Source organism: Apodemus sylvaticus, chromosome 5 (genome assembly GCF_947179515.1).
Source record: "Apodemus sylvaticus chromosome 5, mApoSyl1.1, whole genome shotgun sequence".
Taxonomy (NCBI): Eukaryota; Metazoa; Chordata; class Mammalia; order Rodentia; family Muridae; genus Apodemus; species Apodemus sylvaticus.
This window is the reverse complement of record NC_067476.1, coordinates 151,270,218-151,294,417: the sequence shown is the minus strand read 5'-3', so window position 1 is coordinate 151,294,417 and position 24,200 is coordinate 151,270,218. Positions and strand designations below refer to the sequence as shown.

Below are 24,200 nucleotides of genomic sequence, written 5' to 3'. Positions count from 1 at the left end.
TAAAATGTTCGGTAGAATTAACCAGCAAAGCCTTCTGGGGATTTTCTTTGTGACTTCTGTTTGCCTTTGAGGCATGGTCTCATACAGGCCAAGGTGGAGCACTCTTTATTATGCAGCCAAGGATGGCTTTGAACTCCTGATCCTCCTGCCTCCAGCTCCCCAGGACTGAAACTTCATGCATGTACCACCACACCTGGTTTTATGTGGTGCTGCGATGGAGCCCAGCGCCTCCTGCACAGTAGGTGAGTGGTTCTTGCTCACTGGCTACATGACTGTGTTGGGAACCCCTTGCTTCTTGTGTGAAGCAGGGAGTTACTGTCTTACATGGAATCCACATTTTATCTGAGTTATCAACTCAGGCACAATCACAATGACGTCACTCCTCCCCTTTGTGGTCCCCCACCCCATTTTGTTTTCACCCTTCTCGGTCCCCCCCATCTCTTATTTCTGTGCTTCTGCTGACTTTGGGGTTAATTTATCTTTTCAGAGTTTCTTAGTATAGATGAGGTCTCGGGGCTGGAGAGATGGCCCAGCAGTTAAGAGCACTGGCTGCTCTTCCAGAGGTCCTGAGTTCAAATCCCAGCACTGCATGGCAGCTCATAATCATCTGTGGCTCCAGTTCCAGGGGGTCTCATGTCCTCCTCTGGCCTCCATGGGCCCAGCGCACATGTGGTGCACGGACAAATAAAAGCAAGTATTCATACCCCCCCCAAATTAAAACAAATAGATATTGTTTAAAAATTAAAAAAAGATGAGGGGTTCTATTTGTAACCCCCTGTCTTCTTTTCTAATAACCATGTTATTTCCCTTTGCTGTTTTAATGATATTCCATACATTTTGATATGTTGTGTTTTTATTTCATTCAGTTCAAAGTACTTTTAAATTTCCTTTTGATTCTTTGACCTCCAGGTTGTGTAGAAGTGTGTTATTGAGATTCCAAACGTTTGAGAAATTTCCAGAAGCGCTTGCTACTTATTAGTGACTTAATTCTTTCGCTACCAGAGGCCAGGCTCTCTGTCTTGGATGCTGCCAGAGCTGGAACCTGCTGTCTGGTCCAGAGTTGAGTCTGTCTCGGAACGCCCCACGTGCTGCCAGCGGGGACGCACTGCTGTCGATGCGCTGTTCAGACTGTTAGCACAGCCTTTCCCTTCCATTCTGGACTCCCAGTTTTCTTCTCCAGAGAAACTGACCACGGATGGCTGCTCTACATCTTTCCAGAAAATTCCTAAGTAAACATGGACGTCAGCCTACACTTGTGTTCAAGAAAACTCTGGGGACATGTCTCACACAGAGTTTTGTTTCTTCTTTTTTTCCGTTTCTTTTTTTCCATGAGGGTGAGAGAAGAAACAATCTCACTCTGTGGTTGGACCTGGCTGGGAGCCTAGTATATAACTCAGGCTGGCCTTGAACTCATAGCAATCCTCCTGCCTCAGCCTCCTGAGTGCTGAGATTTTAGGTGTGAGACACTGTACTGGCTGGTTTTGTGTGTCAAGTTGACACAGGCTGGAGTTATCACAGAGAAAGGAGTTTCAGTTGGGGAAGTGCCTCCATGAGATCCAGCTGTGGGGCATTTTCTCAATTAGTGATCAAGTGGGAGGGCCCCTTGTGGGTGGTGCCATCCCTGGGTTCTATAAGAGAGCAGGCTGAGCAAGCCAGGGGAACCAAGTCAGTAAGCAACATCCCTCCATGGCTTCTGCATCAGCTCCTGCTTCCTGACCTGCTTGAGTTCCAGTCATGACTTCCTTTAGTGATGAACAGCAATGTGGAAGTGTAAGCTCAATAAACTCTTTGCTCCCCAACTTGCTTCTTGGTCATGATGTTTGTGCAGGAATAGAAACCCTGACTAAGACAGATACCATGCCTGAATCTTCATACGTGGTTCTTTGACTTCTCTCCACCTACAATAGCAGTTCAAAAGTGGCAGCTTAGACAGACATCATTGTATAATATCACTGCACTCTTATTTTTCAGAGCTGCATAGTATGCTACTGGTGGGTACCCACTGTTTACCTAACATGAGTCCTGCTAAGCACTTACTGTGTTGCTTGTAGTCTTTTGCTCTGATATTAATAGCAATAAGGATTCATTTTCTTAAGTGTCTGTATGTGGGAGTTGTATTTAGGATGAATTCCTAGTTGGGGAACAGTTGGGCTAGAGGGTTTTTGCATTTCTAATTCTGTTAGATGTTACCTGATTGCACAGAAAACCTTAAATCTCTTCTTGAGAGTTTAACAGTCTCTTATTGGCTGAGGGAGGTGGTTTAAGAAGTTAAAACAACAACCTTCCAACTTTTTGAGTACCACAGAGCGCATTAAACTACGGGAAGGAAGTTCTGGATGGGGGTGTCTGCTCTCTTGGGTCTGGGCAGGTGCGTAGACACTGCTGTGCGCAGCGGGCTGCCCAGAGTCCTCTGCACACTGCTGCCAGTTGCACAGATGTTGACGCCTGTTAGAGCAGCGTGTCTGTCAATGTGGCCAGGAAGAGGGAAGTGTTAGAGACCATTTCTCAGCAGGGCTGAGAACTGGTGGGATCTGTCAATCAAACTACTGGAGCAGCTGGGAAACACTGGTGCCTTATATGGTTTCCAAAGTGGAGTTTTGTGGAAAACACTAAAAGCCTGCATGTGTGTACATATGTGTGTGCACATATGCTAATGTTCTTTTTTTTTTTTAAAGATTTATTTATTTATTTGTTTTATGTATGTGAGTACACTATAGCTGTACAGATGGTTGTGAGCCACCATGTGGTTGCTGGGTTTTGAACTCAGGACCTTCAGAAGAGCAGTCAGTGCTCCTACCCACTGAGCCATCTCTCCAGCCCCGTGATGCCTTAACATTTATGTGAGCTTGTGAGACACAGGAGAAGTCACTCTAACCCTTTATTGCTGTATTTGAGGCCAAGGGATAAGTGACCTTGGGGGACGTGGAATGGACCCTTCAGAGCCGCGAGGAGGGTCTCTGTGTCCTGTGTTTACTCCTGATGGAACCCCTCTGCGGTCCTTGTCATATAACCCAAACCCTCAGGAAGGGCAACATTGGAGCCAGGTTCACCCCAAACTCAGGATCTACTAGTCCATCTTCCACCGGCACCCCGATTTCCCACCAGCCCCTCATTCTTCTCCTTTGCTGAACCCCGTGCTTGGAGACTACATTCAAAGAAGTGGAGTGACAACGATAGCCTAGGACCAGGAAGGGAAGTTCACTAGACTTCATGTTCTTTCTCGGAAGAGAAGGATTTGAAGTTGCTAAGCGAGAAGGACTGTGTGTTCAGTAAATATTCGGGATGAGATGATGAAGATTAAAAAGCAGTCAAGCCCGACGCTCCCTTGAATGCTGACTCAGAATACTTGGCCAGGTATCTCCATTTGTCTTCAGGAAAGGGATGAGGAGTTCTTCAGGGGAGGGACATGCAGATCTGGTCCACAGCCACACCAAAAGCTCAGACAGTGAGGGGGCGGGGTTCTCCTGCTGCTTCTTCCTCATCTTTTAAGCAAGGAATGTCCACAAGGCATCAGGCTGCTGAGCCCGAGAGCAGCAGGGGACTCCAAAAGGAGGCGGAAGGAAGGTTGCTGTAGAGGCCCCTTCCTATAATCTCAGCACTGAAGGTAGAGGCAGGAGGATGAGAATTCAAGGTCAAGCCTTGGCTACATCTTGAGTTCAAGGCTAGCCTGGGCTACAGGAGACCTTGTCTTAAATAAGACAAAACAACAAAAGAAGGAGACACTATGCTGGCTGCCCCTGTGACCCCAGCACCTGTGGGACACTTAGTTTGCAGAATAGCAGTGCAACCTGCAACTCCAGACCCCGACCCTGTCCCCTACCGCGTCCTGCAGTGAGTTATACACATGGTTCTCACCAGACAACCTGTCACTCCACCACACCCTCCCCTAGTAACTCCCTAGCAACCTCACAGGAACTCCCTTTTGTAGACAAACACATCCTGGAATGAGGGGCAGTGGTCCAATCTGGACTGGCTTTCGGTACGTGCACGATAAGGAAAAATGTCCTCTGAGTGACATTTTTTGGGAAAAAAAATCTTCTAATTACCATCTTATGCCTATGCATGATCGGTCATGTATATGATTAAGCCGGATGCATCATGGGAAAGGATATCTGCAGCAAACCAAGGTTTAGATAACCATGACCTGTCAGTCAAAACAGAAAACCACCCACATTCTGCCCCTAGCAACCACTTCCTCTTCCTCCTCCTCCTGGAACCACAGAAGGAAACCCCGGAAGTAGCGTGGGCTCTTGTGCAACCTGCCTGGAGCCCACCACTCCCCTGTAGTGGCGCTACTCTGAGCTTTTGCTTTGCCCCGAAATAAAACTCCTGTGGCTTTGTTACTTCTGAGCACTTCATCAATTCCGTGAACAAGACACCAAGGATCTGGAAACACCCGGTTCAGGCAGCAACCTCTGGTTAGGAAGCTGAAGCAGGAGGATTGCAGGTTTGAAAGCAGCCTGGCATGCGATAAGGACACATGCTCACTATGTTCATAGTAGCCCTATTTGTAGTAGCCAGAAGCTGGAAAGAACCCAGGTGTCCTTCAACGGAGGAATGGATACACAATGGAGTACTATTCAGCCATTAGAAAAAAATGAATTCATGAAATTCGTAGACAAATGGATGGAGCTGGAGAACATCATACTAAGTGAGGTAACACAGTCTCAAAAGATCAATCATGGTATGCACTCACTGATAAGTGAATATTAGCCTAGAAACTTTGAATACCCAAGACATAATTCACATATTAAATGAGGTCCAAAAAGAATGGAGGAGTGGCCCCTGGTTCTGGAAAGACTCAGTGCAAGAGTATAGGTGAATACCAGAACAGGGAAGTGGGAAGGGGTAAATGGAGGAACAGGGGGAGGGAAGAGGGCTTATGGGACTTGTGGGGAGTGGGGCCCCAGAAAAGGGGAAATCATTTGAAATGTAAATAAAAAATATATCAATAAAGAAAAAAAAAAAAAGAAAGCACCCTGGCCTCTATAGCTCACAGCTGAGGTGCTATCCAGGGAGGGGTGTGGGTGGCTCTGCTGTCCCCTGGCTCTGGAGTTCTGGGATTCCTTGTGGCTCCCCCTCCCCCTTAGTCTATTGGTTCTGACACAGCGCTGACTCTGCTCTAGCCCCAGCCATGGGCATAAGACCCAGAGCCTTTTCCCCACCCAGCATTGTACCTAAGCCACAGAGGCTGGCCATAGGAGGGGCATGCGGCTAAGTCGGCCAATGAGAGTCCTCTAGGGCTCTGGCGGAAGGATCTAGAAGGAAGAAGCCCTTCCTTGTGGTGGTGTAGCAGGCAGGATAAAGTCCTGAGATCAGAAGCATTTTGTCGGAACCCCTGACCTATGCCATGCTGACCCCCAACACTGCTAGTAACCTGCTTAACAAGTGGTTTTTTTCCCCCTTTCTTTCATAAACCACTTTTTTCTACTTTCTGGACCCTAAAAGTTCTGTGCAATAGAGGGTTCCCCTAAAACTCTGGTGCCTCAGGGTTGGGTGAGGATCCTAGAAGACTGAGACCTGCGTGAGTAACTGCGCTGAACCTCCTCAGAGATAATGGTGGCCGGATAATGGTGCCGGTGGCCTGGCAGATTTATCTTACACGTTATGTGTGTGCAGTGCCCGCAGAGTCCAGAAGAGGGCGCCAGATCCCCCGTGGCTGGGATTACAGGCGGCTGTGAATCATCACTTTAGATCCCCCATCCCCCACCAGTCCTGCCCCCTGCAAGTTTTAGAGAACATCTCAATTGGGTATAGCCAATGAATAAAGAGCTCAGCGCAGAAGATGATGTCTAGTGGGCCTGGGTTCGAATCCCAGCCCCACAGTTACTATCAAGTACTTGTTACTCACACCTGTACTGTTCTATGTGGACGACAGGGGTGTGGGATGGAGGCGAGACACCCTCTTTTTGTGAGGACTGTGGCTCATCTTTCCTACTCCAGTTTGTAAGTGTATCTGTGAGACTATTTGGTTGCAGCCTACAAAGTTCAAATGGACAATGTCCTGGGGGCTGGAGAGATGGCTCAGTGGCTAAAGGTGCTTACTGTTCTTACAGAGATGTGGGGTTCAGTTCCCAGCACACACATGGCAAATCACGACCACCTGTAGCTCCAACTTCATGCCATCAGAACATACAACGTGTTTAAAAAGAATAACTGCATCTTTAAAGAAATCTTCAGAAACAATCCCCCCTCCCCCAATTTTTAGTAGTTGTTCAAACTAAGGACTGCCCGGAAAACAGTAGGTGTTTAATAAGTGCCAGTTAGTAAGGGTATAGAGGCAGTGAGAGGAGACTGTGCAAGCCTGTGCTTCTTTTGGACCACAGCTCTGCCTCACTCGGGAGTCTCAGACCACAGGTGTGAATGAGAGTACTTACCGGCCAGTGACTCAGAACTCTGGCTGGGGACATTGTGAGGAGTCTCCTGGAGGACGTAGGTGGACGTGGAGAGGGGCGAGGAGCAGAGGCTACTGGCGGGGACGTAGGGCGGGCTGTACGATGGACTGAAGTACTGGGGGTACTGGTTCTGCGGGAAGCTGGGGTAGGAGGGGTAATCCTGGCAAGAGAAGAAAGGGCAGACAGGGATTGAGTGAGGGGCTGTGCCTGGCAGCCCAGGCTCCCCCTTCAGAGTAAACACCAATCGACCATCCAGATGCTCAATCGCTGTTCGGTTTTCCCAGTAAATGGATTCTGACTCGAGAGCCACAGGTGGACAGTGAAGGAGACATGGGGGACAGAGGGGTGAAGCCACAGAGTGGAAATGGGGGCAGCCCTGTGTTGTTTGTCACAGGACTGGGCAAGATGACCCACACTGGGGAGTTCTGAGGAATCCCCATCTGAACCTGAGTATTTGCTTTTTTTATGTGTCAACTTGACACAGGTTGGAGTTAGCACAGAGAAAGGAGCTTCAGTTGAGGAAATGCCTCCATGAGATCCAGCTGTGGGGCATTTTCTTAATGAATGATCGAGGGTGGGAGGGCCCCTTGTGGGTGGTGCCATCCCTGGGTTCATAGTCTTGGGTTCTAAAGAGAGTAGGCTGAGCAAGCCAGGGGAAGCAAGCCAGTAAATAACATCCCTCCATGGCCTTTGCATCAGTTCCTGCTTCCTGACCTGCTTGAGTTCCAGTCCTGACTTCCTTTGGTGATCAATAGCAATGTGGAAAGTGTAAGCTGAATAAACCCTTTCCTCCCCAGCTTGCTTCTTGATCATGTTTGTGCAGGAATAGAAACCCTAACAAATTGGTACCAGGAGTGGGGTATTGCTGTGACAACCTGACCATGTTTAGGGGAGGACTGTGGAAAGACTTTGGAACTTTGAGTTAGAAGAGCCATTAGGATGTTAAGAGCTCTGTGGAACGTTCTATAGGAGCTTGGAAGATAATTTTGAGAACAGTGCAGAAGATGGAGGCTTGGCTTGTGAAATTTCAGAGGGAAAATTAAAGACTCTTTTCAGGGCTGTTGCTGTTGTGATTGTGAAGATTCTATGGTTTTGGTTAGCTGGGGCTGAAGAATCAGCTGTGATTAATAAGATACCAGAACTACTAAAGCGAAACCATTGCATTACTGGGACTATTGATGCTGGTTAGCTGGAGCGAAGAAATTAGCAGTGATTAAGAAGAAACCAGAATCACTGAGGTGAAATCTTCTGGGAAGTGTTTTCTAAGAGCACACAGAGGCTGTGTTCCAGAGATAGCCAAGGTTGTACCTTGTGCTGTGGTTGGACTTGGTACTATGTCAGAGTCACCCAGGTGGTACTGGTTTTGAAGGCATGAAGGGGTCATGAAGAACAGCTGAGGTTTGGCACTGTGTGAGGCCATGGAAGGCCATTGGTGAAGGTGCTGCCTCAGTTGCAATTGATGGCCCAGGACTGAAGGGGTCATGCAAAGGAGCTGAGGCTTGGTACCATGAAGAGAGCCTATGAGAGGCTATTGGTGAAGCCTAGTTATAGCAGAAGACAGCAGTGTTTTGGAGATACCAGTACCATGAGAGGACCGCCAAGAACAGCAGCAGTGCTTGGCAGTGGTGGCACATACGCCTTTAATCCCAGAACCTGGGAGGCAGAGGCAGGCGAATTTCTGAGTTTGAGGCCAACCTGGTCTACAGATTGAGTTCCAGGACAGCCAGGGCTACACAGAGAAACCCTGTCTTGAAAAAACCAAAAAAAAAAAAAAAAAAAAAAGAAAGAAACAAAGATTGAATGAAAGAAAGAAAGGCAGCAGCAGTGGAGTACAGGTATCTGGAGCCTAGAAGACAAGGTGTGTGCTACAACAAAGGGCAGAACTGGAGACATGACCCAAGCCCTTCGAGGAGCCCAGAAGATCATGAGTGGATTCCAGACATTAGATGGTTGGAGCTTGATTTTGCTTTTGATTGTGACTGAGCCCTGATATTTTTCCCTCTTGTAGGAAGAAAGTATTTTAGTGGAGCCCACAGTTAAGAGAGTTTGAATTTTTAAAAGATTTTGTATTTTAAAAGATATTGTACATTTTAAAGGGACTGAACTTTTTTTTTCCAATTCTGCTCCATAAAATTCTTTCTTTTTTTTTTAATATTTTTATTTTCTATATTCTTTGTTTACATTCCAAATGATTTCCCCTTTCCCGGATCCCCCCTCCCCATATGTCCCATAAACCTTCTCTCCACCCATTCTCCAATCACCTCCTGGGACTGAACTTTTAATATGCAAGACTGTGAGACTTTTAAAGTTATTTAGATCTTGGGGATGAAAAAGAAAGTAAGGGTTGAGGCTTAATAGTGACGTGTTTGTGTGTCAAGTTGACAAGGGGTCAATTGTACTGGCTGATTTTGTGTCAACTTGACACAGGCTGGAGTTATCATAGAGAAAGGAGCTTCAGTTGGGGAAGTGCCTCCATGAGATCCAGCTGTGGGGCATTCTCTCAATTAGTGATCAGGGGGGAGGGCCCCTTGTGGGTGGTGCCATCTCTGGGCTGGTGTTCTTGGGTTCTATAAGAAAGAAAGCTGAGCAAGCCAGGGGAAGCAAGCCAGTAAGAAACATCCCCCCATGGCCTCTGCATCAGCTCCTGCTTCCTGACCTGCTTGAGTTCCAGTCCTGACTTCCTTTAGTGATGAACTGCAACGTGGAAGTGTAAGCTCAATAAACCCTTTCCTCCCCAACTTGCTTCTTGTGCAGGAAGAAACACTAAGACAGTCTCCCACAGGGTGGAAGCTATCGTGTGGCCCTGAGCCCAGCCATCTCTAGGACAGCTCCCGGGGTCGGGGGTGGAGGGTGGGGTGTGGAGGCGGGGAAGTCTTTGACTCTTCCTGCCTCCCCTACACACTGGTTGTAGAGAAACTCCTGAGTCCTAGGATCTGAGAGCCTGAAGGTGACTATTTGTTGATGACCCTGAAGAACAGGAGGGTGGCCATGACAGTCGTGGTCAAGGTTGTGTCTCCCCGGTGAGAACTGAGCCTAGCATTCACTGTGACCTCAGAGATGTTGTGTGAACACTGAGTGGAGCGCAGACCTGGGGTTGAGGGACATTTCAAGAACATGTCAGGGAACAAGTTCCAAATGGAGCAGTCCCTACCATATCAGGGTTCAGGGCATTCCCCAGGCCCCGGCTATCATTCTTTCAAACACAGCCAGTCATGATCCTCGGTACCACTACCATCATCACCATCATCACAGCTACCACATCACCATCTCCCCCACCACCATCACCATCTCCATCACCATCACCATCATCATCACCATCTCCATCATCACCATCACCATCATCATCACCATCACCGCTACCATCACCATCATCACCATCTCCATCACCATCACCGCCACCACCACCACCATCAGTGATTCACTCATAAGAAACTCATAGAAGGTTCTGGGCCCCAGCTCATATCTGCTAAGTCAGAATTACCGGGAAGTCTGAATTCGTGGCAGTCTTAGAGTGTAATGGCCAGATACCCAGAGTTAAGGGTTGCATCTGGCAAGTCCCATTTGAGATCCAGGTTTTGGGTTTGTGTTTATTGCTCACGGAGCTGGAGGGGAGAATATTTGTTCTATGTACTTTTGTGTGTTAGGAACACAGGAGCCTTTTGTTTTGAAAGAATTTAAGATTTATAGGAAGTACATTCACAGGAAGAAGGTCCTCTAGCAAGTCTCCCCAAAAATCCAGGTGGTAGGACCCAGGGCCTTGAGCACCGGCAGACACTCTTCCACCGAGCTGCAACCTCTACTTTTATTTAGTAGGCTAATTCTTTTTTCCCTCAAATAATGTATTCATTTTTATCTTATGTGCACTGGTGTTTTGCATGCATGTATGTCTGTGTGAGGGTCTCAGACCCCTGCAACTGGAGTTACAGACCTATAGGAGCTGCCATGTGGGTGCTGGGATTTGAACCCGGGTCCTTCAGGCTCTTAACCACTGAGCCATCTCTCCAGGCCTTTAGGCTCATCATTATATGTATGTGTCTATGTCTGTGTGGGAGTGTGCCACATATGTGAGGTACCCATGGAGACCAGAAGAAGGTGCCAGATGCCCTGGTGCTGGACTGGCAGGCAGCTGTGAGCCCCCTGACGTGTGTACTGAGACTCAAGCTCCCCCCAGCCCCCACCTTTTGCTATTCTTAATCACTGAGCTATCTCCCCAGCCCCCAATTAATTTTTCACTTGGTTGTTTAAGACAAGGTCTCACGTAGCCTTGAGCATACTAAATAGCCAAGGATGACCTTGATTTTGTGGACCTCCCGCCACACCCTCCCTATTGCTGGATCGCAGGTGTGCACCACCACACCCAGCTGTCTCCAGACTGACTCTTAACTGACTCTAAAGAAAACCAAGCGACTTCCACAGTGGCCAGCATTCCATCAGATGCAGAAGGAGCAGGATGTGTTGTCCCCGTGAGAGGCGATGTGTTGTCCCCGTGAGAGGCTCACGGTCCAGGGAAGGCACAGAGACTGTGGACCCACAGTCCACACCCAAGAGCCCCTAACTGCTTCCGGCTTAGGTAAAATCAGACCTGACATCTTAGGGATCTTGTAATTTTATTTCTAGTGGTATTTTGTCTAATCTGGCTCCCGGAATCCCCAAACCCAGGGCTAAGAGGCCAGCTTTCTGGTGGGGGTAGCTCTGTCGTGCACCTTGAGTTAGGGGAACATTTAAAGAAAGAAGTGAGAAGAGAGTTGGCAGGCGCCGCCGTTTCTACCTGGTGCACGCTCCCAAATCCGGCCGAGTTGCTCAATCCGTTGGCGCCTTGATAGAGCCCAGCGGTGCCTGAGGGAGGACACAACAGGTTAGGGAGGACTGTGGAGGAGTAGAAGATGCCACTCTCAGGCCTGGGGTCAGGGGTGGGGGTGGGGCAGAACCAGTGACCAGGAGCCACAGCTCCCTAGCCTCGGTGGGTTTCTTTAGTAAACAAAGAAAAGAATCTTTTTTCTTTTTTAAGGTGATTCAGCCCTGCTTACTGCGGTTTTTGAAAAATCGTTTTATTCTAGCAGTCCTGCTTACTGCAGTTTTGAAACATAGTTTTATTCTAGTGCAGGTGTGTGTAAATCTAGGTCAGCGAACTTGCAAATTGCTGGAGTTGATCCTTTTTCCATCCTGTGATTCCAGGGGTTGTCAGGCTTGGTGGTAAGTGCCTTTATCTTGCTGATTGTGGTGACCGTGTTTTTAATAAGTTATTTATTTGCTTTTTTTTTTTTTGACAGGGTTTCTTTGTGTAGCCCTGGCTGTTCTTGCTCTATAAACCAGGCTGGCCTTGATCTCAGAGATCTACCTGCCTCTGCCTCCTCCGTGCTGGGATTAAAGGTGTACACCGTTATGGCCAGCCTAAAATTTATTTATTTATTTTTTAAAACTGCGGTTAAAAATTGTGGAACATGACACTATTTTATTCAGTTTAAAGTGTACAGTAAGGGGTATCAAGTGCATTTATATTCCGTGTTACCATCATAACATCCACTATGAAGACTTTTCTAGAACATTCTAGGAAATCTGCAGAATCTTATAAAATTGGAACCTTGTGCCTGTTTAAAAAGCCCATCACCCCAGAGTCCCTGGCAATAGCCATTCTATTTGCCTGGACTTGGTTGGTCCAGGGACCTCAGGTAAGAAAGATCATGTAGTATTTGACTTTCATGGTGGTTTCTCATTTCCTCAGATCAATCTTGAGATGGTACCACTTCCTTTTCATGTTCTCTGTGTGGAAATGCAGGCTGAGGTCTGTGCTTGTGTAGGGCTGACAGCGGTGCATCTGGAAGGATCTGTACTCACTCAGACAGTTCAAGCAAACAGATCCTGCGGTGTAAGGGACAACCCGAAGTGACACATGTCTATGGGGCCAGCAGAGCCCAGAGTGGCACAACTGCTTCACAAAAATGTTGCCATGTCCCGGGAAATCTATGTCCAGAGACCCTGTCCTTGGGGTCTGCAGGGGAAACGGGCATCCACAAGCTATGGAGAACCCCAGATCTGTTCTAGAAGTTCTAACCCAGGAGCCAGAACGAGGGGGGCTCACAGGGAAGGGGCAATCAGTGACAAAAATGCAAAAAGGAATCAGAATGTAGGGGCCAGGCAATTTCCAGCCCCGCCCCCACCCAGGTTCTGATAGCACACAGTGGGGCCTTTGTTGGTCTGCTACTAGTGGTTAGCAACTACTTTACAGAGGGTTTCCTGTGTAAAATGTGGTCTTCCAAAGTCAAATAAACCCTACGCCCAGCTTGGGTCACTGTGGGAAAGCGGAAAACCTTCCAGGATGCAACCTGGGGGTTAAAACTTGAAGTGAGGAAAATGAAGAGCTAAGCAAGGCAGCTCAGGCAAGCCGGACAGAGCTCTGGGAAAAACAACCAACCCCGCACCCCCCAAGCCTGCCCGCGCGGGAGGCCCCGAATGTCCTCAGAGCAGCCAAGCCGCTGCTGTTTTTGAAACATTGTTTTATTCTAGTGCAGGCACGTGGGTACCTGTGTGTACATCTAGGTCAGGAAACTTGCAAATTTGCAGGAGTTGGTCCTTTTTCCACCATGTGGATTCTAGGGGTTGTCAGGCTTGGTGGCAAGGGACCTCCTTTCCCTTTCCCCTGGTTAACTTTATGTGAAGTTGCTTCTAGTACAGCATGGTCTGGGAATGGATTATGGGTGAGAACAGATCCTAGGAAAGCTTCTCCTGTACCAGGAAGGAGACTGCTCAAGACCCACGCAGAGGTGGGCGGGGAAGGGGCACGGGGCACGGTGACAGACCCAATGGCAGTCCTTGGCCTCTGCCACAGGCTCTTCCTGCCCTCCTTGGAGGGTGAGGAGTTAGCTTTCTGCTTCTGTTTTGTTTCAGGTGCAGAAATAACCACTCCTACCTACTCTCTACCCAGCCGGTGTGAACTCTGATCCAAGAGGGAGGAGGAGGTGTCTTTCTAACAGTTCCATTAGCCACCTCCCCAGGACCTGGGGGACTTAGAGAGCTCGTGATTGGTGACTGGGGAAAGGGTGGAGTCAGGGAAGAGGAAACAGTAGTACAAGGAGAGTGAGAGACAGACACAGGGCCCCACTGGGCCTCTCTCTCTTGACTTCAGTTACACAGTGACTCCTTAATCCTAAAGGGCACAGACTTCATCCCTGTGTGACCCACTAGGATCTACTCTGACCCACTGAAATCTCGCTCTGTCCTTAAGGCTGGCCTGGACACATGCATGGGAAGAAGGCCTGGGTGGAAAGTCTGAGGCTAGCCCATTTTACTCCAGGTCATCTCTGGTTCTGGTTGAAGAGACTCGGACCAGGTTGAGTGCAGCGAGCACGTGTCTCTTATCCCCTGACCTCTCTCCCCCTGGGGCAAATAAATCTCCTTTGAGCCAAGAACGTGGTCTTAGGGGTCCTGAGCCAATATTTTTCTTTCACTGGTTGCCATGGTGACCCTACCCGCCCCGGGACAGCTCTTTCTCTTCTGTGTGAAGCCGAGGATGGCTGACTTAGGGCAGATTTGATTGGGGTGGTCACAATCAGAGCCCCCTCTACTTTCAGAACGGTTTGTTGTTTATTTTCCTTTTGTGACTCAGGGTCATCTGAAGAATGGACAGCTGTACAAAGCTTAGAGGGAAGACATCAGGCAGGCCCAGCAGGCAATCCCTCCTGGGTCAGGGAGGACCATGGAAAGATTGGGCAACAGTGTGTGGGGCCTGGAGGGGTTTCATAGACTCATTTTGGTGGTGACTATGAGACACAGGCATTGCTGGCTGGAACAATGGTGGAGGTAGGAGGGTGGGAGGCTGGTCGTGGCAGGTCCCTCTCTCTTGTCTCCACCCTCTCTCAGAGACAGAATGCTCTCTCTGCACTAGACTTGGATTGGGATACTCTGCAGCCCCGGCCTCTTTGGTGGCTAGATGTAGGGATGCGACAGGTTCTAGACAAGAGAGGAGCTGGACCAGGCAAGTTCATCTTCCTGGTTGTGCTTTGACTGGGCAGGCAGGGCCAGGGGCCTTTCTGTCTCAGCCTCCCCAGTGCTGGGATTACAGGCAGGGCAGCCGTGTGTGGCTTTTTGTAGAGGTTCAAGGGCTCTGAACTCAGGTCCTCACGTGTGCACTGCCTGCACCACTTTGCCACCCTGTCCTGAGTCACTGAGGCAATTCACTCTGGGCTCCTTTTGTCTTCTGTCAATTTAATTTTAATTTTAAAATTAATTTCATCTAATTTCCTCTCGGTTCCCATCACTCACAGGCAGAAACGGTGAGGTGTCTGAATGGCCTTTCTCTGTGTTTTTCTTTTCTTTTTCTTTTTCTGTTACTATAAGGAAACACTGGAGGAAGGTAAACTCTATAAAGAAAAAAGGTTTGATTAAAATCTTAGGCCCAGTGTGCAAGATCAGGCTTCTAAATGACAGACATGGTGATGCCTAGGTGTGTGTATGTGTACGTGTGTGTGTGTGTGTGTGTGTGTGTGTGTGTGTGTGTGAGTAAATGAAAGATTACAACAACAGGGAGAGAATGGGGTAGCCATGCTGGCTCTTCTGTGACTCTCTTATAGCTAGCTAATTGAGGGATCCCATGAGAACCAAACCACCCTCTGAGTTCCCATGGCCTAATGACCTCCCAACATCAGCACTCTGGGGAGCAACATGGGAATTCTTTCGGGACACACTCTATCCAGGCCACAGGGGCACACACGCCTCTTAGTATGGGGCACATGCAAGCACAGGTGTCAGTTCTGTGAGCTCTGGGGTGTCACCTGTCTCCCAGGTTTCACAGGCCATCAAATGATTCTGACTTCCTCACCACTGTCTGCATCATCTGTGCCCAGGGAGGCTGCCTAGCTCTCTGCTGGTCCTGACTGCCCAGGGGACACAGGTGGGAGGCTCCTGACAAGGCTGCTATGTGCATACTCACACACACACACACACACACACACACACACACACACACACACGCTGTATGGGCCCCAATGCCTTGGAGGAGATGAGGGAGGGTTGCCTGGTGCAGGAGGTGCCTGCATCCTGCTCTGTACCTGTCTCCTCTCCCCTAGTATTCTGCATGGAACTGCTGTTTTTTTTTTTTTTTTGTTGTTGTTGTTGTTGTTTTGCTGTCTTGATATATGTGCCATGATTCATATTTCTCTGGTTGGTTGCTGGTGACTCTGAGTGTGCCTTTTAGGGCCTGCTGCCCTCTGGATGTCTTCTTTTTAATAAGATGGTGATGGTTGCTATGGAAACCCTTTCTTTCCAGGGCTCAGCCTAGCTTCCCCTTTACCTCAGCCCTTGAGGGCCCTTGACTGACTCAGAGATAAGGATGGAACAATACTGGGCCACCATGGAGGCGTGCAGATGTTTGCTCTGGGCTGGCTGCATGGCAGGTTGGGAAGTGACTGGACAGGGCCCAGGTTTCTCTGAGGTGCTGAGACACTCAGCACAGGTTATCTCTTGTAGTTCTTTGGGACCAATCTAAAGTGATCTAGCTCCCAGGAGGTGGTGGTGCACACCTTTGATCCCAGCACGCTGTAGGCAGAGGCAGGTGGATCTCTGTGAGTTCAGGGTGAGCCTGGTTTACAGAGTGAGGTATAGGACAGTCAGGGCTACACGGAGAAACCCTGTCTCGAAAAACCAAACCAAACTCGAACCCCTTGAGTAAAATGGGCTAGCCTTAGACTTTCCACCCAGGCCTTCTTCCCAAACTAAAGTGATCTAGCTGTCACCCGTAGACGGGACATCTGTGTCAGGCTTTGTGAAGATAGTTGTAGAATAACTCTGGGTGGAACCCCTCACCAATGCTACCCAATTTCTTTTCCCAAAGCAGAGGGGGTCCCCCGGTTAGGTCCACAGAATATTCAGGAGCCTCAGTCCCCATTGTAGTAAAGTCTGACTGAGGGGTAATTAAAACATAAAGGCCAGCCAGCGGGTGGCTCAGAGCACAGCAGTGCTTGCTACCAAGTCCAAAAGCCTGCATTTGCTCCTCAGACCCACATGGTGGAAAGAGAAAACTCACTCTTACAAATTGTCCTCTGGCATGCACGCAAATGAGTGTCATAATACATTTAAAAGACTATTTTAAAACACAAAGACTGAAGCTCTTCCAGCAGGAGTGACAACTCTCTGGAATGCATCTGGGGGGCAATAGGAACAGAGCTGGGGGGAGGGGGAAGGAATGTAGGACTTGTGTAAAAAAAAAATCAAGTTGGTGGGAGGAGGAGCCTCATAAGCCCCGCCCACCCCGGGGTCCTAGACCCCACCCACAGGCCAGAAAGCCATAGACTTTCTTAGGCGCAGTTTTCTACATTTGCCACGTGTATGTTCCCAAGTTTATATTCTTAAGTTTGTTAAAGATGTTTGTGTATTAGGAGGTTTATGTATATATCTCAGGACACTTATCATTAATTAGGTAAATTATATTTAAAAATGGTTCTTTGAAAGATCTTGATAGTGAGCTTTTACACACAGCGGGCAGAAGGGAGTGACTTTATATTTACAGTGTGTAATTGGTGATTCTCCTGTATCATAATGGCCTCAATCATCTCTTTCCTGAGCCCCCAATTCTGTTCTCAATAACCAGTGTATTCCAAACGTATGCTCCCAGTATCCTAAACCCCAGGGCTGGAGAGCACCTTTGGAAGTGTGCTTGACTCTATCACGTTTTAAACTGCCTTGTTCGGCTTCACTCGAAGGTTGGGATACAGCAGAGAGGGAAGAAGCAAAATAAAGAACCCCGTTTTAAATCCTAAACTGACAAGGAAACATTGCTAGTTCTGACTGCATAGACTCGGGGTGACTGAACAGCACAGAAACTGGGGCTTACATCAAGTTCTTCAGATTAAAAAAATATCCTGTTTAATCTATGCTTCTGTTCCTAGAAGGCAAAGCTTTGAAGGGCAAGAGCTGGATGACAGGCCCCACCAACCCTGTTCTGGCTCCACCCACCCGCCCCTGCTCCACCCACCCGCCCCTGCTCCACCCACCCGCCCCTGCTCCACCCACCCGCCCCTGCTCCACCTGGACCCGCCCTGGCACCACTCTGGCCCCACCCTCACCCTGCCCACGACACCCCTTCTCTGGCCCCACCTCCCCACCTCAGGCCTTCATGGGCTTCCTTCCTTCTCCCCACGCCCAACCATACATCTGTGGCACCTTCAGAGAGAGCCAAACACGGAGCCTTCAGATCCCACACGCGGAAGAAGGTGGGAGACAGGAAGGAACCCACATGTAATTGATGATTTTCCCTGGTACCTGTCAACAATCAGGTGATCTTTCTAAGCTCCAGTTTTCCTTCTGTAAAATGGAGCTAAACATTGTTTGGTGCCTGACAAGGATTCTAGGAAACCAGGGCTCTCAAGGGCAGAGCTACCCAGAGTATGATTAATAAACTATAGCTAGGATTTTCATTCTTTATGCACTTGGCAGGCTGAGGAGGGGTAGGATCATGAGGAGTTGGAGGCTAGCCTCGGTTACATAGCAATAGCGTTAAATGGTACAGAGCCTGATGACCCAGGTTGAGTTCTGGGCTCTGAGACCAGCGGGGACATGTGGGCAGGGAGACAGACTCAGGATTCCAGCCAGACTTTGTGCAGGGGCTGAGTACAGTGCCTGAGTAAGAATGGCTCCCACAGGCTAATATATTTGAATGCTTGGTCATTAGGAAGTGGTACTATTTGAGAGGGATGAGGGGGTGTGGCCTTGTTAAAGGAAGTGTGTTACTGAGGGTGAGCTTTGAGGTTTCAGAAGCCCAAGCCAGTCCCAGTGTCTCTGTCTCTCTCAGCTGCCTGCAGATCTGGATGTAGAACTCTCGCCTGCACCTCCAGCATCATAGCTGCCTGCCTACTGCAGACAGCCAAGAGGAGACTATCATCCGCACTGGGCAGAACCTGAGCATAAGAGACCTCAAAGCCCACCCACGCAGTGATGCACTTCCTCCCACAAGGCCACACCCACTCCAACAAGGCCATGCCCACTCCCACAAGGCCACACCTCCTTATAGTGCCATTCCTTGTGGGTCAGCCATTCAAATACAAGAGTCTATGGGGGCCACACCTATTCAAACTACCACAGATGGTGTGCACAGTGTATGTTCTGATCCAAAGTGGTAGTGAAGTAACACCATGATATAAATGCTTCCAGGAACACCTCGGGTCACTCTATGCTCACTACACGTTTGCTTTTGAGTTAATTTCTGGTCAGTGTATGCCCACAGGTCCAGGCCAGCTCGGGCTGCACTTGTCTGATATTTTCTTCCTTCATGCCATTCACAGTAAACATCATGTGATTTTACCACAGATTGTGTTAGTTTTTGGGTGTTTGGGGACTCTAGCCCTGAGCCCAAGGACAACATGAGAATTCAGACCTGCAGAATATACTTTAATAACCCCCTGCCAGCCTGTGCCCAGAAAATAGGGGACAGTCTGACAGAAGCCAGGATGCCACCTCAGGGGAAACCGAGGCGTACATCTGGTTTATGAAGGGGTGACTGTCACGAAAGCTATGTTACTCTCTAGCCAAACATTTCCTGGCAGTAAAGAGACATTTCTCTAAACTGGTTCTTTTCAAGGAAGGTGGGCTCAGTGAAATGACCTCACAGCAACCTGAGGAAGCCTCTGAGATCACACAGGCTGTGACTGTCGCCATCAGAGGCAGCGTCTCATAAAACACCAAACATCTCAGCTCAGCCCCCACAAAGCTGCCTGCTCTGGGTTTCCAGGCAGAAGCAAAGACACCCCACTGACCCACACATTCTGAGGGACTCCCCTAGTGTCCCCTTGGAAGCAGTAGAGATCACTTAGGCAAGGGCCATAGCCTCAGATCAAAGCCTCAAGCTCTGGGGTTCTCCAAGCTATAATTCACTGCTAGCCCTAAGAACCTCACATTGCCTTTAGGGAGTGAAGTTTGGAGCAGCCGCCAACCTGGCTTTTACCTCAGCGGGATTTATTTCTGCTTCTTCTGTCACAGCCTCCTGTCCTCATAGGTGAAATAATCCCCAAGTCCCTGCATGGAATGTTGCTCCTCCCCTCCCCCTCCTCTTCCCCTCCCCCATCTTCTTCCCCCCCCTTCTCCTTCTCCTCCCCTTCCCCTCCCAGTCCCCTCCCCTCCCCCTCCTCCCCCCTCTGCTGCTGTCACCGGGTGGGTGGGTGTTTTAAAGTCTTCGTGACCTTGGAGCTGAGCCTGTGCTTACACCATATCTTTGAGGTCCTTGCCAGACAATGTCCACCAAGGCCTCCTGCACATATTCTGTGTTTAGGATCTACACAGAGTGAACATTTGGCCAAGGGTGGAGGGGTTGCTTGAGGCTCCTATTAGCAGTCATGAGGCATGTCAGGGGTTATGCTGTTCTACCTCACTGGGCGTGATCTCCAGATGAGCTGACAGGGCTTCCAAGAGGAGGACCAGGTACACCCAAAGGAAGGGCGGGTCACTCAGACCCTCCAGCTATTCTCATCAAACTGGCCAGTGCGGTCTGGGAACGTGGCTCAGTTGGTAGATTCTCACCTAACAGTCACAACGCCCTGGGTTCAGTCCCCACTGCCACACACACTGCGAGCGGTGGTAGGCCAGGGTGTGAAGGTTGGAGAATCAGAAGTCCGAGGTCATCCTCCCCTGCATAGCCAATAGAAGGCCAGCCTAGGCATGAGACCTTGACTCCGAAAACTGAAAACAAGCGGGGCAGTGGTGGTGCACGCCTTTAATCCCAGCACTGAGGAGGCAGAGGCAGCTGGATCTCTGAGTTCGAGGCCAGCCTGGTCTACAGAGTGAGTTCCAGGACAGCCAGGGCTACACAGAGAAACCCTGTCTTGAAAAACAAAAACAAAATAAAACAACACACACACAAAAACAAAAAACTAAAAACAAAACAAAACAACCAAACAAAAAGCAAACAAAATGCGTGTGCCCTGACGGCTCCTCGGTCCTCCTGGAGCCTGGGTTTATCCGGACTGAGATGCCATATTAGGTGCTACGGGCCAGGGTCTTACTGAGATGGCCCTGCTCTGGGAGAAGGGACTCTGAGGAGGTGGCTGGGTCAGGTGAGTCGGGGCTTTATGAACAAGGTTTGTGTCCTTGTCAAAGAGGCACTATTTGTCATGTCCTCTGGGACACACAGAAAAGATGGCCACCTAAAAACCAGGGGTTGGCCCTGTCCTGCCAACTGTGCTTGGAACGAATGAAGTCACCAGCTGTGACATTCTGTGACTGCTGGTGCCCTGGAGACCATGAGACCGTGGGCCTCACACAAGAGGCTGCAAGGATGAGGGTGGACTAGCAGGTGGAAGGAACTGGGGTCTCTGACTCTGTCCCCACTCCATGGTTACAAGAAGGGGACCAAGCACTGCCCCAGGAAAGAGCACTCATCCCGATGCTGTGGTTTCCATACAGCAGCTGGGGCTCAGCCCAGTCACTCTTCCTAAGATTCGACAGGAGTGAGGCTCCCAGAAGGTCCTGACACATTCCGCAGCAAGTTGGGGGGAGGGGCCGGTGTCCATGGTCACAAGGGGGTTACAGCCCAGCGGCAAATCTTCAGGGACTGCAGCATGCTGCAGCTGCTCTGAACTGTTGGGAGAGGTTTTTGAGACAAGCAGATGGAGGCCACCATCAGGCCTGTGACTGAGTGCAGACATTCGTCCCCGCACCTTTTGGGCACAGCAGACAGTGCAGACACAACAGCAGGTGGCCTGGTACCAATTAAACCTTATTTGTAGACCTCCAATGATAGAATTCCCTATCATTTTTCTTGCTAGGAAGTATCATTCTAAACAAAAATTCTCTCAGCCATCTGGACGTTGTTACCTTATAAGCTACAGAGACACGGGATGGACAGGTGGCAGCTAGGAGACAGACAGGCGGCAGCTAGCTCGTGTCTAGTTTAGAGCAGAAAGGGATGGGTTTTTTAAACATGGGCTGCATGGGGGGCTGGAGAGATGGCTCAGTGGTTAAGAGCGCTGGTTGCTCTTCCAGAGGACCTGGGTTTGTTTTCCAGATCCTACATGGGTTGCAACTGTCTTTACCTCCAGCTCCAGGGCATCAAGTGCCCTGTTCTCACCTTCAATGATCCTAGACACACTTGTAGTGTACTGACCATATATGCAGACCAACCCTCCCAAAACAAATGGTAACATAGTTTTAAAAAAATAATAAAATTGGTGAGGTGGGGGAACTGGGAGAAACAGGGGTGGGGGGGGTGGGGGATGGGGGTGGGGAACTGCAGTCAGCACGTAATGCATGAGAGAAGGCTAGAAGGTAAAATGACAACAACAACAGCACAACGTGGGCTCCTCCTTCTCTTCCCCTCCCTTCCCCCTTTTCTAGGCCCTGGATCCAGGACCTCATGCACATTCTGCAAGTGAGATGCATCCCTAGCCTTTCTGCTTTCTTAGGTCTTGTTTCTAGAAGTCTCCATACTCCTTTTTAAGAGGCTGGCAGGAGACAGTGCTTCTGGGGGTCCCCTGGAGGGGTGGAGAAGAGCCCCAAGCTTAGCAAAAGGGCACACACACACACACACACACACACACACACAAAACCTTCAGGAAGCTTTGTCCTTTTGGCTATGTCCAGGAGCACTACTACAGACAGAAAAGCCTATTGGTCCACCTGTAAGTTGTGACCCGTGTAGCTGGGAACACAGGGACCCTGTTTACCTCTGACCCTCCTGCCTTAGGCTACAGGACACACAAGTCCTCTAGTCCGGGTCAGGGCTGGGTTGCTTCTGAACTCTCTCTCACTCCTCTGGGCCTTGGGTGGTTCTCATTCCTGGCTGCTGCAGTCTCCCCCACCCCCAACTTCCAACTGCTCTCCCCAGTCCAGTCTTACCTCCCAGAGAATTTGTCACATTGAGGTCCTGCTGGGACCTGTGAGGCGCTGAACTGTGTCCTCCTAAACCCAAGCCCCGCAGAATGTGCCCAGGCATGGAAAGGGTCTTAGCAGCTGTGACTGGATAAGGAGGGGGAGAAGCAGCCGGGTAGGTCTGAGCCCTTAAACATAGGAATCCTCCCTAGGAAAGGCAGAGAAAGGCACCCTGGGGGATCCCACAGGGTGCCAGGTTGGACTGGGGGAGGGGCAGGGACAGCCCTGTGGCTTTCCAGTTGGGACCCTCCTATAACTCACTCCACCCTTCTGGCCTCCAGAACCACGCAGAAATGATCCGGGGTTGCCTCAAGCTTCTGAGAAAGCAGCAGAGAACCGGTCTCACTGTTTTCAGCCCTGTCTGCCTTCCTGGAGGCACAGATAGGGTCCTCCTGGTGCATCCCCAGCCTCACTGCTTCTCTCTCTCACTTCCTCAGTCCTGACCAGGATGACTCTGCCGTTCCTTAGCCCCCAAGTGCACATCACCTTTGCAGGGGCTGTTCCCTGTCTGGAATGCCCTTCCTGTAGGATTCCCCTGTGACCTTTACCCTACTCAGATGGCCATCCCAGCCAGGGCTTCTCTGGGCCCAGCAGCTTCTCAGTCCACCCTCAACTCTGCTTTTCCCTGTGACCCTATGGTCACTTGAAACATTAGACATTTTTATATAATAATAATAATAATACTACAATGGGAAGATGACTCAGTGAGAGAGATACACATGACTCAGTGAGAGAGATACGCATGTGTGAGGACCTGAGTTTGGAGTCCCAGAACACGTAAAAGCCAGGCGTGGTGTAACATGCCTGTAATATGTGAGGCCTAGAGGTTCCGTGGAGCCCATTGGCCAGTCAGCCTAGCCAAGTCCCCCACACGCACACGCACACGCACACGCGCGCGCGCGTACACACACACACACACACACACACACACACGCACACGCACACGCACACGCACACGCACACACACACACGCACACGCGCACACACACACGCACAAGCCAGTCCTTGTCTGCATGGGCTATGTGGCATGGGGAGCTAAGGTTGAAGATGACATTGAAAGTCAGGTGTCAGTTGATCTTCAATTAGGGCGGTGCCCCTGGATTGTCTTTGTGAGCTTCATGGGTCACAAGAGCCTTAAAAGTGGCGGAAGTAGACAGAAAGCTTGGCCAGCGGGAGAGCATAGCAGGCCCATGTGAGCCAGACATACAGAGGGAGGACCCACGCCTAGGCTCAGAGTCCATTAACAACTCCAGGGACCCGCCCACGCTGCTCTGCCCACAGCCAGCCTCTCTGCATACAGCCAGCCTGCTCTGCACACAGCCAGCCTCTCTGCACACAGCCAGCCTGCTCTGCACACAGCCTCTCTGCACACAGCCAGCCTCTCTGCACACAGCCAGCCTCTCTGCACACAGCCAGCCTCTCTGCACACAGCCAGCGTGCTCTGCATACAGCCAGCCTCTCTGCACACAGCCATCTCTGCACACAGCCAGCCTGCTCTGCACACAGTCTCTCTGCACACAGCCAGCCTGCTCTGCATACAGCCAGCCTCTCTGCACACAGCCAGCCTCTCTGCACACAGCCAGCCTCTCTGCACACAGCCAGCCTGCTCTGCACACAGCCAGCCTCTCTGCACACAGCCATCTCTGCACACAGCCAGCCTCTCTGCACACAGCCAGCCTCTCTGCACACAGTCAGCCCGCTCTGCACACAGCCAGCCTGCTCTGCACACAGCCAGCCTGCTCTGCACACAGCCAGCCTCTCTGCACACAGCCAGCCTCTCTGCACACAGCCAGCCTCTCTGCACACAGCCAGCCTGCTCTGCACACAGCCAGCCTGCTCTGCACACAGCCAGCCTGCTCTGCACACAGCCATCTCTGCACACAGCCAGCCTGCTCTGCACACAGCCTCTCTGCACACAGCCAGCCTGCTCTGCACACAGCCAGCCTGCTCTGCACA

At 50.0% G+C, this 24,200-nt stretch overlaps 1 protein-coding gene across 1 annotated transcript in view; it reads right to left on the bottom strand.

Moving 5' to 3' along the window:
* Eya2 (EYA transcriptional coactivator and phosphatase 2) overlaps nt 1-24,200 on the bottom strand; it is a 170,439-nt gene that overhangs the window by 47,835 nt on the left and 98,404 nt on the right. Inside the window, exons 6-7 of the mRNA XM_052184294.1 lie at nt 11,164-11,231; nt 6,378-6,555 (exon numbers count right to left, since the gene is read on the bottom strand). Coding sequence (XP_052040254.1) covers nt 6,378-6,555; nt 11,164-11,231 — 246 coding nt within the window. The remainder of the gene's footprint in view (nt 1-6,377; nt 6,556-11,163; nt 11,232-24,200) is intronic.